This window comes from Necator americanus, chromosome II, assembly GCF_031761385.1.
Source record: "Necator americanus strain Aroian chromosome II, whole genome shotgun sequence".
In the NCBI taxonomy this organism is placed as follows: domain Eukaryota; kingdom Metazoa; phylum Nematoda; class Chromadorea; order Rhabditida; family Ancylostomatidae; genus Necator; species Necator americanus.
Genome location: NC_087372.1, coordinates 21,823,644 through 21,839,518, shown reverse-complemented (window position 1 = coordinate 21,839,518; position 15,875 = coordinate 21,823,644). Strand labels below are relative to the sequence as shown.

At 39.8% G+C, this 15,875-nt stretch overlaps 2 protein-coding genes across 2 annotated transcripts; one reads left to right on the top strand and one right to left on the bottom strand.

Moving 5' to 3' along the window:
• RB195_018978 (uncharacterized protein) lies at positions 1 to 1,113 on the top strand (the record flags this gene model as incomplete). The annotated part of the gene is made up of 4 exons (XM_064186622.1): positions 1 to 69; positions 160 to 285; positions 400 to 694; positions 938 to 1,113. The coding sequence occupies 4 exons, from the start codon at positions 1 to 3 to the stop codon at positions 1,111 to 1,113; spliced, it is 666 nt and encodes a 221-aa protein (XP_064042503.1).
• A 3,247-nt stretch (positions 1,114 to 4,360) lies between these two features.
• On the bottom strand, positions 4,361 to 11,707 carry RB195_018977 (uncharacterized protein; the record flags this gene model as incomplete). Its single annotated transcript, XM_013440706.2, has 9 exons — positions 4,361 to 4,441; positions 5,177 to 5,315; positions 7,188 to 7,276; positions 7,409 to 7,508; positions 7,567 to 7,652; positions 7,903 to 7,995; positions 10,855 to 10,932; positions 11,521 to 11,616; positions 11,669 to 11,707. 9 exons carry the CDS (start codon positions 11,705 to 11,707, stop codon positions 4,361 to 4,363), a joined length of 801 nt encoding a protein of 266 aa, XP_013296160.2.
• Positions 11,708 to 15,875: the final 4,168 nt, after the last annotated feature.

Genomic DNA, 15,875 nt, shown 5'->3' with positions numbered 1-15,875 from the left:
ATGAGAGGTCGTCCCGTCATCAGCATCGATAATTACACCATATACTGCATCGACGCTGATGAGAACAAAGTAGGTGGCTGCGCGATCGCTGTGAGAAACGATTACAACATGGAGGAATTTGGCTAAACATCGTCTAGATGGGCCTTTGCACAACTGCAGAATCGCAGAGGACGAAAACTCCGGATCGTGAGTGCTCACGCACCTACAGAAACTGCTGAGGACAGCAGTATGGAAGCCTTCTATGATGAACTCAATGTGTTGATTCCTAAAATACCAAGAGAGCAGGTGGTCATTGTCGGAATAAAAAAAATGCGAACATGGGGCTTGAACTTCAATCCTATGTGCTAGGAAAATGGTATTATCCGGCAGAGCGCACATCGGACAACGGTGACAGTCTAGTCGACTTATGTGAACAGACGGACCCCATCATCGCCTCCACGTTTAAGAGGAATCATCGACGCCATCGGCTCACGTGGCAGGGGTAACCCTTCTAACGCCTTCAGAGCAGCGCAAGCGGAAGATGGGACTCTTAAACTTCAGCCCGACAACATTGTGAAGAAGAACTTTCCTCAGTCGGATACCCGAAAATTTAGAGCTGTTTGGAACGTTGCTTTCGACTCTGACCACCGTCCAGTTCTTCAAGATACGGTTCCACAAGAGCAATCGAGGAGTTCCTCCCCAACTGAAAACCAAGGTCGGAGGTCTGAAAGACGAAGAATGCAGAACGAATCACCGCCAACGTGTGTCTATTCATTTTGGAATACGAACCAGGAAGAAGCTTTGCGATGCAGATTCCTTCACAAAGTGCATTCAGGACGCTGCAAGGGAAACACTTTCGGTTCAAATGCCGCGGTAGAAGTTAGCCTTTGCATGGGGGAACGGTAAAGAGGGTCCCGGCCGATTCTTCGCGAATGCCTCCGAGACATTAAGTGTCCAGAGGATATGCCGGGAGATGCGCCAGCATGCCTCGACAAGGCCACGCCCTATGGAGACCGAGACGACCATCCTACTAGATGGTTTCTTTGCTATAGAAACACAGACAGCGACACAGTTGCAAGGAAAGAAGAAGATCTAATAAGAGACCCAGACAACTACGTAGTTGCAAGGAAATAGAACGAACAAAATTTGAAAATGAGGGTTATTGAAACTACTGAATCGAATAGAACATGACAGGATAGTAGAAAGTAGTTATGAAAAGCAGGGTTTTAGAAAGTGTAGAATGAAAAGGAGCATGAAAAACTAGGAATTATGCACCGTGTTTGTGCGAAAAATATGTTGTATTTGATTTAAGTATACTACATGCTTACACTACATAACTCGTTCATTATGCTCTGCTTGATTCAACGAACGAGAGTGAATGCAGCGAAGTATCATCAGCAGGAATGCATACATACATACATACATACATACATACATACATACATACATACATACATACATACATACATACATACATACATACATACATACATACATACATACATACATACATACATACATACATACATACATACATACATACATACATACATACATACATACATACATACATACATACATACATACATACATACATACATACATACATACATACATACATACATACATACATACATACATACATACATACATACATACATACATACATACATACATACATACATACATACATACATACATACATACATACATACATACATACATACATACATACATACATACATACATACATACATACATACATACATACATACATACATACATACATACATACATACATACATACATACATACATACATACATACATACATACATACATACATACATACATACATACATACATACATACATACATACATACATACATACATACATACATACATACATACATACATACATACATACATACATACATACATACATACATACATACATACATACATACATACATACATACATACATACATACATACATACATACATACATACATACATACATACATACATACATACATACATACATACATACATACAACATACATACATACATACATACATACATACATACATACATACATACATACATACATACATACATACATACATACATACATACATACATACATACATACATACATACATACATACATACATACATACATACATACATACATACATACATACATACATACATACATACATACATACATACATACATACATACACATACATACATACATACATACATACATACATACATACATACATACATACATACATACATACATACATACATACATACATACATACATACATACATACATACATACATACATACATACATACATACATACATACATACATACATACATACATACATACATACATACATACATACATACATACATACATACATACATACATACATACATACATACATACAACATACATACATACATACATACATGCCTTCTCCAAGTTAATGTCCTTGAATATCCGAGACTCTAATCGAAGAACTGCCTCCTAGTCATGAAAGAAAGTTTTGGGCGTAAGTGGTAAAATATCTGAGGACAATAGAGGTTGAAAGGACGTTCAATCGAGACGCAACTTTCCGTAGACAATGGAATGGGGAAGGATAGATAGAAGCAAGCTATGTGCAAGCTCTAGCTAAAGAACGAAGAAGATGGACATGGATCTGCTCATCGACGGCATACGATGGCGAAGAAGACGAAGGCGTGGAAATAACGAATCACGATGAAGTTTATCGACACGTTATTCTGGACGGGAAAGGAATAGAGGTGCCACCATAGTAGTATCCCATTAAAGAGTAGGAATTCCATGAAAGAGGCACAGTAAAACTTCTGAGAAAAAACTTCTTTTCTACTGCAACATCTAGTGAAACAGTTTATTGGCTTGATTTCGCGAGTGAGAAATTAGCTGAGCATTTTTTTAGAAGAGAACTTTATTAAAGTCATAGCGAATATTTGCGTAAACGCTTACCATTAAATTGGAGCTTTCAGGTGTTCATATCCACAAAGAATCGTCTAAGCCTCACCTCTCCTTAAAGGCATCACTCCACGAATCTGAGGTGGTATTCTTATAAGGGATAGTAGATTACGGGGAGGACGGTGATTCCGTCCATTTCTTCGTAATTGCCGTAAAAAAACGGCCCGGAAGATACGGCTTCAGGCGTTTTGGAGCCCTATTTTCTACAGGGAGTTCCACTGGAGCGCACCAGCCTTGTGCGGCGCCGCATCTTTCGGCCGTTTTTTACGGCATTTATGAAGAAATAGACGTAATCATACTCCTCTCCATAATTTACTATCCCTTATAAGAATACTCCAACTAGAATCTGCACCACCTCAGATTCGTGGGGTGATGCCTTTAACAAAAGCGAATTTTCTCGAGAAGCGTTGGCCTCGAAGTTTAAACATAAAGAGAGGATCTACGGTTTGAGACTGCTCCAGTGGAAGGACTGCATTTCGGTCAAAATATTACTTCCAGAAATAGGTTGCGAGCAGATGCAACTTTCGTGCAATTAAACACCGTTACTTTTCTCACCGAATCATCACGCTTGTGCAATAAGGTGGGCTTGCAGGACCACGCTTTGCAGGAAACACCATGTGCGTAAAACATGGCCTTCGATTTTATTTTATTTTATTTTATTTCGTTATTTATTCATTTTTTTACGTAGCCGAAATCCCACTTTAGAAATTCCCAGGAAGTATCTAGTCATTTTTGGTGCATATTCGTGTATGTGTGTATCGAATTAGGTTTTTTTTTTCGCCTGCAGTGAAAGATGAATTTGTTATGGTTAAAACACGGAATCGTAGAACTTCCGTCCAGTTTGAGTGGGACATCGTCGTAAATAATACAATCAGATGGCTTTCATACTTGCGGAAACACGTGGATACCGTTATACAGGATTATTGGATATAATCTTGTGGATATCTCACCTGCAGTTTTTCTACGACGCCTGCAGCGCAAACAACACTCGGTAACCGCCTTTCGTCCTATCCCGCCACACAGTCTGTATTTTAGAGATATTGCAAACCAGTATGAAGAGCCACTTTGGCGTTCACATTCAACTTGATATATGTCATTCTAGTTCACCACAAAATGTTTGTGATCTAATCTTCTCTAATTGTGAGTATTTTTCGTTTTTTCCGAAATGGGATCCTCATTTCTTCCAAACATGAGAGATTTTGAAGACTTGTCCGTGTGTCTGTTCTTTAAAAATAAATAAAACAGCAGCGCAAAATTTTCAGTTTATTGATAACTGAGCAATATTCACATCTTCACAGTATAAAAATTCAATTTACCGACTAGGGACTTTCCTTCTTTGGAAGCAACATGAAATCAAAATGGATCTTCAAACATTTGTTCTTGTTCCTTTGGTTCTTGCAGTCCTGTCGTATTCTCCATCTCGCTCTGTTTCTCCTAGGTAGCAATAGTGCATTGAAAGAACGAAGAGAGTGATAATTACAAATGGGACTGGAGTAGGTAGTTTGGAAAAATACCATTTCAAGAATCTTGATGAAGAGGCTGCAAATCTAGCAGGAAGAGACTTTGGGGACAACACGGCCTCGGCGTATCGGAAGAGAAATTTATTACACCCGTTAGATCGGACTTTTTTACCTACCTACAGTTCAGCGCTCTTATTTGAAGAGTCGCCTGGCCAGATAACCTGAATCTTTTGGATGCCCAAGACTTCTGATTCCTGCATGCTTGCGGTTTTTTTTTACTGCCATTCTTGAAAAGTACGCCTCCTACCGGTGCTCATTGTCGAGAACTTCCGCAACTACTACATGTTTGGACGGTTATGGCTAAGCATTTTCTTAAAACAGATAATACTGCTGCAGATTTTTTTGAGACTTCTATCGCTGTCGGAAAAATAACATCATAAATAATTTCCAGAAACATCGAAGACAGTTGCTTCGGAACGTCGTTCTTTGTTGTGTCCGACAATTTTTAATGGACTGAGCCTCGATCCGCTTAGCACGGTCATACAAAGAAAGAGTCAAATTACCATTACTGAGATGGGACAGAGGGATGAAAGGTTTCTAGAATAACGTAACTGTTATGCTTTAAACAGAAACAAGTCAAAACTATGAAACTCAACTTAAGATGAAGAAATTTATTGCTGACGAAAGTGTTGTTGTTCAAACTCGATACCTGTATCCGCTTTTTCATCCTCTCGCTTTGTTCGATGTGCTGATGAGGCGCGAGAGTTTTTTGACTCTGTGCGTTTCTTTGCTTAGTGCGCTCAAGCTCGAAGGAGTCCGTCATCTGAGCGGAGATTAAGTTGAAGAATCTGAAAACAACTCTATGTGTAAGTGAAGCGTTTTATTAATGACAGGGATTTTCATACACGTTCGGAGCAACTGCCCTGTCAAGGCTATAACTACCGAGTACGATTGGAATCAAAGAGAATCTTCAGATGTCCAACTTATTGATGCCAGCGTTACATAAATGATATATATTTTTTGAAAAAAAGGAGAGCTAGGAGTCGTCTTAGTGGTCCGGCCTCTTCAGGAGCCTATTCATTGACTTTACATGAATAGGAAGGAGACATTATCGACCCTCGACCGCTAGCACATGCGGCGCGATCCAACTCACATCGTAAGAATGAATGAGGTTTTTGGGGATATTTGGGAGAATTGGACGAAGCTAGTCTCGCATTTGTAATCTACACACCGATCTCTATATTTTCCATGTGATTTCCACACTGCGTCAATTTCGTGGTACGCTGCCTTTAAAGGCATCACCCCACGAATCTGAGGTGGTGCAGATTTCAGGTGGAGTACTCGTATACGGGATAGTAGATTATGGAAATGGGGGTGATTCCGTCCATTTCTTCCTAATTGCCGTAAAAAAACGTCTCGGAGATGCGGCGCGCACAAGGCTGGCGTGCTCCAGTCGAACTCCTTGTGGAAAATAGTGCGCCGCAACGCTTGAAGCCGTATCTTCCGGGCCGTTCTCTACGGCAATTAGGAAGAAATGAACGGAATCATCCTTCTCTCAATAAATCCGTACCACCCCAGATTCGTGGGGTGATGCCTTTAAAAAAACGTATTTTGACAACCATTGTGATGTTATCGAGTCTTTCGATGTTCACACACACATCACACGTGCAGGGGCGAGTGTGACGCAGTCGGTCAGAGTTTCTGCTGTCTGCACGATCGGGGGTTCGAATCCGCCCTAGTGCTAACCATCCCCTTCATCCCTCCGTTGTAAATTAGTACCAGACTTGCGGGAGGATGAAAACACTGACTTGATTACCGGCTGGGTCCTGCAAGCCATTTTATAGGACAACATGCGTTCCGGTATCTCAAACGATTCTGAACTGAAGTGTACGCGTTGACGCATCCCAAACGGATTGATACGCAGGTGACTTTACTTTTTTGCTATTATCACACATGCGCCAACCTCTCTATCATGGCTAAAACTGAAGCGCCGAGATCGCAACTATCCTTTTACCGTAGTTTAAATATGCTGACAGTCTTCCTGTGTGTCACGCCTAACGAGTCGGAGCATATTAAATCTGGCCGGAAAAGCTTAGAAGAAAACGGTTGCCTTTTTTCAGCGTACAACTGCCATCAGAAGAATACGAAACATCAAATCTACATACATATACAAATCGAAATGTCAGGAAGATCAGGATCACCAGATTAATCAGTTTGTTTGGCGGGCAACTCTTCACACCGATACAATGGCTGAAGTTTGGGTACCTCTATCTAATCATCAGTTCGGTTCTAAAAAGTTGCTTCGTCGGGAAAACCGACTATTAGAATGATCTGGTACGTGCAAACAACGTTTCGAATACTAGCTACCAATGCGTAGAACTCAGCTTCGCAATCTTTTGCAAAAACCACATTGAAATCCCAGAATTGTTGCGTCTGAGTTTAGTGACGTTAAATTAAAGTCATTTTAATTCCTTTCCTCATTCCATTATAGACATTGTTTCTCCGACTCAGTGTTTTGCTAGCCTCTTCTTAACTCCGCAGCTGTCTTAGCATGTCTCAATTTCAACGAAAGCCTGATTCCTTTCGCTAACGTTTCCTTATTTTCTTTCTCGTCTTAGTCTCCTTTCTCTATGACGTGCTGTGTTTGCCGAGAAAGGGAGTATAATATGGATGGGATTAATGAATATGCGAGCAAAATACAAGTGAAAAAATAGTCTTACCTTTTCCACACTTCTATGATTTGTGAAGGAGCATAACTTTGAGCAAATCGCACTTTCTTCTTCTCATTGGCATCGGGAGCCAATAACTCCTAAGAGATTGAAATCTGTGAAAGACATGTAGCAACTCTACCAGCAACGTTTTCTTCTCAGACTTGCAAAACTTCAAATTCTTAGTCCTGGTATTCGTTAGCAGCTTTTGGTTCAAAAATGATCCAACGGACCTGTTCTCCAGTAAGGAACGGAATGAAGCGATCGATAAATGTGTTCATGACAACCTCAAAATAGTTCTTCTCGAGCTGATTTTGGTTCTGCTCTAAGAATCTGGAACCATTCGTAACCATGCAGCCATAATCGAAACGCACTGAATCTTCATTCCTACCCTTGTTTAACGTGAATTCGTCCCGTTTTTCGGACCATTTGCCATGCGCCTAACAGATTCTCTGTGTACCCGAGCATGGACGTCGTCTAAAGCATTGCACTCATTGTCATATCTATTTGTAAAATCATTGTCACCATCGACGAATTGTGAATTGACGACTTCTTACAATGACGCATCAGACTGCCGCAAAACCCCTTCAATTTACTTTCTTGCGTCTCTAGAACACAGATTTTGGAAGAAATGCACATCAGTTCCTAGGTGGGTGGCTTATCGTAAGAATCAGGTCATCCACAATACCCTCACTTGATGAGAGATATGCAGTCTAGATAACCTCACCTGGTCTATGAGATCAGTGAAACGCGCTACGTGACCACCAAACTTCGGCATTTTTAACATTGCAGCTTTAGGTGCTCTTTCGACGCCAAAAACCTGCAACAAGAAAGGGAATCGAGAACTTCATATCTGTCGTTGCCGATCACTGGAAAATATTTTATTAATCGTTTTCGATTTTATGTGCATTTTTCACCTTGATAAAAACGCTTGCGACTTACATACTTCTGAACCCAATGAAAAGAGTATACGAAAAGAATCAAAGCGCTTCTCACCGCTACAATGGGTGGTCGCATATTATGCAACTAAGGGAATCAGAAATAAGAAGGGTTTCTCTTAAACGATTACTCTTAATCTCAGAAGTTCCAGCAGACTATCATTCAAAACGCTCTTCAAACCAGCAAACCGGCGACATCTACTAATGTCTAGTTGTGGATGAAAATTTTGTGTCTTGGTGACTATTGTCAATACATACGTACATAAAGTTAAAAAGGACGAAGTTTCTGGCGTTAATCATTCCGCTTGGTATGCGCCCCCACATTCACTTCAATTCAGAATCGTTTGAGGTTTACGAACGTGTAACTGGCCTATACAATGACTTGCGGTGGCTAGCCGATGTGTCAAGTCAGTGTTTCTATCCTCCCAGACAAGTCTGGTACCAATTTATCGATCCCGGAGGGATGAAAGGCTTGGTGAGCACTAGGGCAGATTCGAACGTCCGATCGATCGTGCAGGAAGCGGAACCTCTAGCCGCTACATTACACCCGCCCGATCACATACGTACATACCATACCTATTGGAACGCTTACGCAGATGGAATACAACTTTTGAACGTTTCAGTAAATGGGAAAGAATCTCAGTGATATTTCATTCATGTTAGAGATGCTTTATTATGCTCCATTTAGTTTAGATGGGATTGTTTAAATATGGGGATAAGTATTCGCCAACCTAATGAATGAATATGCAGCTGACCGTTAGACTCGACGGCGCGAATCGTACATTCAGACTGCCGGGATATTCACATCTGTTTTCTGCCCGGGACCTTATTTCTTCCTCGGTAATGATGTCGTACGTCTCACATATTTTTCCATGCTTTTATGCATGGTGAAGATTAGCTCATGGCTAATAGATTTGTAAGAATTATGTTGTTTTATGGCATCCTTGATAATTCATTGTAATCTTTGATACATACTGCTGGTGCTGTAATGCTGCAATTACTTGCGGACAGTTCGTCATTATTATTCGCTGGTAGTATAGACTTAGGTTCCTTCTTGTGCGAAATTTAAGTTATATTCTTATGATATTCTTGATATCATAAGAATAATATTCTATGATATTATTCTTATGATATTCTTATTATTTTTATTTTCTACATTATACTACACCAGTTTGAATGTCCGGCTAAAACCGGACATCAGACTTTTTTGTGGTGTTCTCTTCGCTCGCATTCACTAATCAATTAGTCGAAATTAATCAAAAATTAATGGTAGTGACATTTTCTGTAAAATCCGTATTCTGTTTCCCTAACAACATTTTCTTCCTAAATAAAAGCAAAAGATTTCATAGTTTTCTTTCTAAACGCGGCAGTTCTACACTTGGGGAATATTCAAACTTCAGCTCCAAACACTCCTTCGATTCCAATATAATATAGACACAAATCTAAACCATTACTCGAAATATGCGTTTTCTTCCTGTTTTTTTCCAGCAGCTATGAATGAATGATGTTTAACATAAAGTGACGTGAACGACACCATAGCACTGATAAACATAGCGTTCCTCGTCAGATCATGTAAACTGCTGGCTACTATTTAAGCCGGTTTCATTCGTGTTTCCACTTTCTGAGGAAGCACTTTCTGAGAATAATACCAACCTAAGGCAAACATGTAAAGAAAAAGGCGCGCAGAGGAGTAATAGGGATGAAAAGCAGCTCGTGTTGCGTAGCGGCTAGGAATAAGAAGATAAGATAATAATAGCATGGTCATGATATTATTATCTTATCTTCTTATTCCTATGATTTTATGACATTCTTATGATATTCTATGATATTCCTTGATAAAACTTTGTAAAAAGTACTGAGTCAGATATCGAGTTTGCAATGGAAAATGTAGCAAGAGATTGTTTCGTATATAAAATGAGATAGAAAGGGACTTGTGAGACATAGGCGGGTCAAAACCACATGAAGCTCGATGTAGTTGCATAAGCGGCCGGGCTGTGAGCGGTGCGGTGGAGCGTTGCCGTTAAAGGCATCACTTCACGAATCTGGGGTGGTGCGGGTTTCAGGTGGGTTATGCCTATACGGAGTCGTAGATTATGGAGAAAAGGGTGTTACCGTCTATTTCTTCCTAATTGCCATAAAAATGGCCCTGAAGATACGACTTCGAGCGTTCCGGCACGCTATTTTCTACAAGGAGTTCGATCGGAGCGCGCCAGCCTTGTGCACGCGCCGCATCTTCCGGGCCGTTTATTACAGCAATTTGGAAGAAATGGATGGGATCACCCTCCTCTCCATAATATACGACCCCGTATAGGAACTCTCCACCTGAAATCTGCACCACCCCAGATTTGTGGGGTGATGCCTTTAAGGTCGAGAGAGGACTTTTGCTAGTACCACTCACCGCTGCAAATTGCGATGGTCCTATCTCGATCCCAACTGCTAGCTTAACCGAGCCGCTTCGAGCACAGCCACTTATGCAACTGCACCAATCTTAATGTCGTTTTGATCAAACTACAAAGAGAAAAGATATCTTGCGGCCGAAGTGCTGCACTCACTGAATTAGCGCATTCGACACAAAGTACAGTTCTTTTTCATCTTTAGAGATAGGTGTCAAGCTATACTTCTAGCAGCATGGGATTGAAACGGCACTTAGTCTTCACAAGAAAAAAAGTATGATCAATAAAAATCACTTGAGTTATTCAAAATGTTGGAGTGGTGGTGAAGCGTTGTTGAGAAGTAGTTACCTTCTTAAGATCTGGTTCAACTTCGTTAACGATGTCGACAAATATAACTCCTACAATCTCCTTAGGATCATCCAAACGCTGAAAATAAACAAATGTCACAAACAAACAGATGTCAAGAGAGACAAAACAAAAATTGCTGTTAAGACTGAACAAAAATTATCGTTAAAGTTTGGAATTACGTTTTATTCAAATAAAGCATACTGTACGTCTACAACAAAACTCTATATGTAGACTTCGCCTTAATCATCTTTAGATTGCTTCGATAAGGGATTTTTGGCTTCTCACCTTTTTCTAACATCTCAAAGTATTAGGAGTTAGCCCTTTATGTTCTCCTTTCCTACCCTAAAATATTTAATACACAGGGAGGCAAACGAATTAGTAAGCTTGTCTTATGACGTTTTTCGCCTGTTGCTTTGCTCTCTGAGTCTTCCAAATCAAGAATTATTAATGTGCTTTAGAAACTGCTGCTGTTTAAGTTGCAACACTCAACACAAATAGTTCTTGCAGTCCTTTTTGAGTTTGTTGCTCATTAAGTATAAAAACTTAGAATTATTAAGCCTACGTAAAGGCTCATGGAATAGTTTTTGAAAACAAGGAGCTCTCGGTGAGCTGCTGGACGTTCGTTCGGTCTTTCTGATTTTTATCAGCAAGAAGTCATCGCAATACCTGGAAGGTTTCTCTCAGCAGAATTCGTTCTTTCTTAGTGAAGGCTGTTTCGAACGGGTTTTCCGAATCGTTGCCTACCCACGACGCACCAACTTGCTACAATAGCCATTAAAACAAGAGTAAAGGATGAATCTGGATCTTAACTTACCACTTTTTTTCGCTTAGGTCCGCAAAGTGCAGAACCCATCACACGAAAACCATCGTGATTACGTAGACTTCAATACCTATCTGGCAAACCTCAGGAGTTTTCGTATTAATGATAGTTTCGGTTGCGAATGGTTGGTGGTGTACAATTATGATTTAAGGAAATTTGCGATGGTAAAGTTGCTTTATATGTAAGTCGAATCTGTGTTCTAGATAGATGGATGGATATATGTGATAGATAGATATGATTGATAGATAGATCATTAATTTTTTCTCAAAGCTACCCATGTTTTTTAATTACAAAATTATGAAATAATCACTCTTCACAGCGTATTTTCCTTGTCTCGCCGTTGTCTGTGTGTTAGTGTGTGAGTCTGTCTGACTCTATAATTTGCTTCTTTTGGAGCTAGAGAGCCAATGTTTTCTGTTCTTCATGGATGGACGCAAGGACCATGACATCTACTTTTTTAGGCCCAAAAGAGAGGCTCACCAGGTCCGAACAAGGTGTCTTTTTCTTTCTTCATATCTTAACGAATTGTACTAAAGTTTCGCAGGGATCGAAGAATGGGTATACGGCTTATATAATGATTTGCTAGTGTTCTTTTCCTTCCAGACAGGCCGACTTTATCGACCACGGGTGGACGAGAGGCTTTGTTGACCTAGAACACTGCCGAGCGACCGATCGCACATACATGGAATCTCCATCCACTGCTAGCCACCAGCTTCGCTATTCACGAATAAATCTCTGGAATCTATTCCTGGTCGTTAAACATTCCAGAAAATTTATTAGCTGGCACTTCTTTTTATTCCTCACAAGACAGATATTTCGCAACATCTGAAATAACGCCACGCCAATTTATACTCCGTACTTAGCGAAGGATCTTAAAAAGTTGGGAAAAGCACAAAAATTTCCACCAGATTCGTTTATGATAGATGCTTTCTCAGTCTGCTTTACCCTGAAACACTTCCCTCTTATAAAACTCGACTTATAACTCTGAATGTGAAGTGTTTGAAGTGTAAAAGAACAGCCAATAATCTAATTTTGTGCTTTCGTGTCTTGCGAATGAGCTAAAGACAAGCAACTGTTGGATTTCTGGACCAGCGAGTGTGAGTACAAGTGGCTTTGATTTGCATAATTCTATTTGTGTTATTTTTGGTTATTGTTTGTTTTATTGTTTTTATTTAATGTTTAGGATCATAATTTATTTTGTTTATAATATGTATGTCGTTCATGATTTATGTCAAATCCTCTCTTCACCAAATTTGCGTGTTGGCTCAGCTCATTTCCTGTTGAAGTTATGACTAGTCCAAAACCAAAAATATTCCAAAACAAGATTTCCAATTTGAATGTCCTTACTATACTAAGTATGAGCGAGGAGTGAAATTTCATTGTGTCAGAGACCACGAGCAAGTTATTTCTTCAGTGTCGACCACACTAAACAACGAGTTGATCCGTATTTTTGGCGCAGATTTTTTTTCCTTCCGTTATTCTTCTATGACACCGGCTAATTGGAATTCCGCGTTTTAAGCTCTTTTTTTTACTTTTTTCTACAATTAGTCCTTACTCTCTCTCATTGATGGTTAGCCGTCTTGGGATAACAAAACTGGTAAACCCTTTCACTTAAGATCACTTCGCACGTTGTGCGTTAAGTCCGTCACCCAAACTGTGGTAACCGTTGTTCTACTACAATTTCTAGGGCTTGGAAAGGGATCTCTATGAGGATTTCCAACCTTCGGGAGAATGACATCTCGATCGGGTCACAATATGCTGAAAAGTGCCAAAGTCTGAAATTTAGGCGAAATTCTAGTGAACTTCGTTGTCTCCTGTTTCTGATTTTATTGAATTGATTTTCCTTGAAAACACCTATAGGTGTTTTCAAGGAAATAAATAGATTCCAGGAGGGTCGTTGTATGAAATCTTGGAAAAGTTGCATTAAAAAGTGAGTTGCTGTGGACACATCACGATTATCTGAGCAGAAACAAAAACAACTCACTCTGCAATGATCGCTACATCTTATGGTTGTTCCAGCAAGAAAGGTTGATTCCGATTCATTATTCACAATCGAATGGTCGCAGCAAACAAGGTTTTTATCGCTTAAAAAAAGCGGAAGACAAAAAAATGTTGTCAGGCAAACTCATCAACATGTCCACTGATCTATGATCTGATCCCGTTTACCCTCTTGCTATCTAGAGAAATCGGGACATTCGTTCGACCTGCATGTCCATACAAATTTTGAGCTTATCCCGTTAGTTAAAGCTGGGTCTTAAGGTGCCGTGTAGACAATTTTAGGTGTAGGACCAATCATTTTCAAGAATATAAGAAATCAATACTAATTAATTATTGACTTTTTATATTCCTGGTTGTGGCTTCTTATTTTGCTCTCTTAAATTCATAGCTGTGTTCTGGTCTTTCTTTGAATAATTCATGAATTTCCAAAGCTATGTCCACTAAGATATATAGCTATAACAAGTTTCTCAAAAGCATTCAAGATTTGGATACATCTACTATCCCATGTGTTTGCAGTAATTTTGAAATTATATAGACTCTCTCCATAACACATTATAACGGAAGATGTTAATATATCTGAAAACTATAAAGTCTACAACATACTTCCAGAAGCGCGAAACTTCGACCTTCCTTGAATCTTGACATAGAGATTGCAACTTGTCGATAGTTAAATTTAAGCAACAACCGAGATTGCTAACAAACTTTATTACGGCTAACGTTTCGGCGTTGTCGCCTTCGTCAGAGCCTGGAAAGTAAGAACATTTGCAATGTATCCTCTCAAATGCCTCATCCAGAACAAGTCATCATCCCCTAAGATCATCATCAGTCATTTATCCATTACACCCGGAAACAAAACCAAAACAGCCTAAATCATTGTGCCTACCTCAGCCGTGTTGCCGAGATGTTAGCGGATATCCGCGTGATGCAATCGCTCCGCTAATACTAATTAGGATACAATCCGCGTATGACCCCGTCACCCGCAAAGGTCTTGATACAGAGCCAGCTCGTTGGTCACGGTTAAGCACTCTTCCTTTCTATTCATTTTTTTGCATTTATCCAAAACACTTCTAAAGTTCTGCGAGCTATAATTTCGGGTTCGTGCGATAGGATCGTGGCAGCTATGCAGAAAGGAACATTTTCATGACATTGTCTGCAGTGAGCTCAGAGGGGAGTTGCTGCATTCGATTGTTTCATCCCATTTAGATGTTCTTTAATGCGAACACAAAGAAGTCGCTCTGTTTCGCCGATGTATTGGTCCCCACATGTTTTACACGATTTACGGGGTCATATGCGGATTGCATCCTAATTAGTATTAACGGGGCGATTGCACTACGCGGATATCCGCTAACATCTCGGCAATTCGACTACTGAGGTAGGCACAACGATTTAGGCTCTTCTGGTTTTGTTTCCGGCTGTAATATCCTGGGGGCTGATGATTTGTCCTGGATGAGGCATTTGAGACGATATACTGCAAATGTTCTTATTTTCCAGGCTCTGACGAAGGCGACAGCGTCGAAACGTTAGCCGTAACAAAGTTTGTTAACAATCTTGGCTGTTGCTTAAACTTGACTATCGGCGAGTTACAACATACTAAACCAAAGTACAAAATTCAGACTACCCATGAATGTCACTAATTTCCAGATATATCATCCAATGGAAAATGTCATAAAAACTGCAGCATCCAAAACTAAGAAAAAAGCTATAAATTGAATGATTACCATACTCATAACGTTTCCGACTTCTATAAGAACAATCTACATGCTACCTACCATACATTCTTTTCAAGACTATTTAAAAAGTATAAAGTTACTGATGTATCAATTAACTTAGGATGAGCAGACTCGTTTTACTGGAATTCGTAATCGTTGTTGTTTGGGAACGTGTGTTGGTCTATACAATGACTTGCGAGTGCCAGCCGAAAATCAAGCAGTGTTTTTGTCCTCCCTGACAAGTCAGGAACTAATTTATCGATCCAGGTAGGGCTTGGGTGACACCAAGGCGATTTCGAACAATCGACCGTGTGGCTACATCCCACTTCTAACCGACTGCGCTAAACCCGCCTTTTCAAGAGTATTAAGAAGGATTGGATTTCTTCGTACTATACAGAACTCAATCACATACAAAATATTTTATTTTATGCCCCTTAGATAAAGCTGGATCAATTACAGTATTACTTGCAAAGCATATTATCTTATTCCCAGTT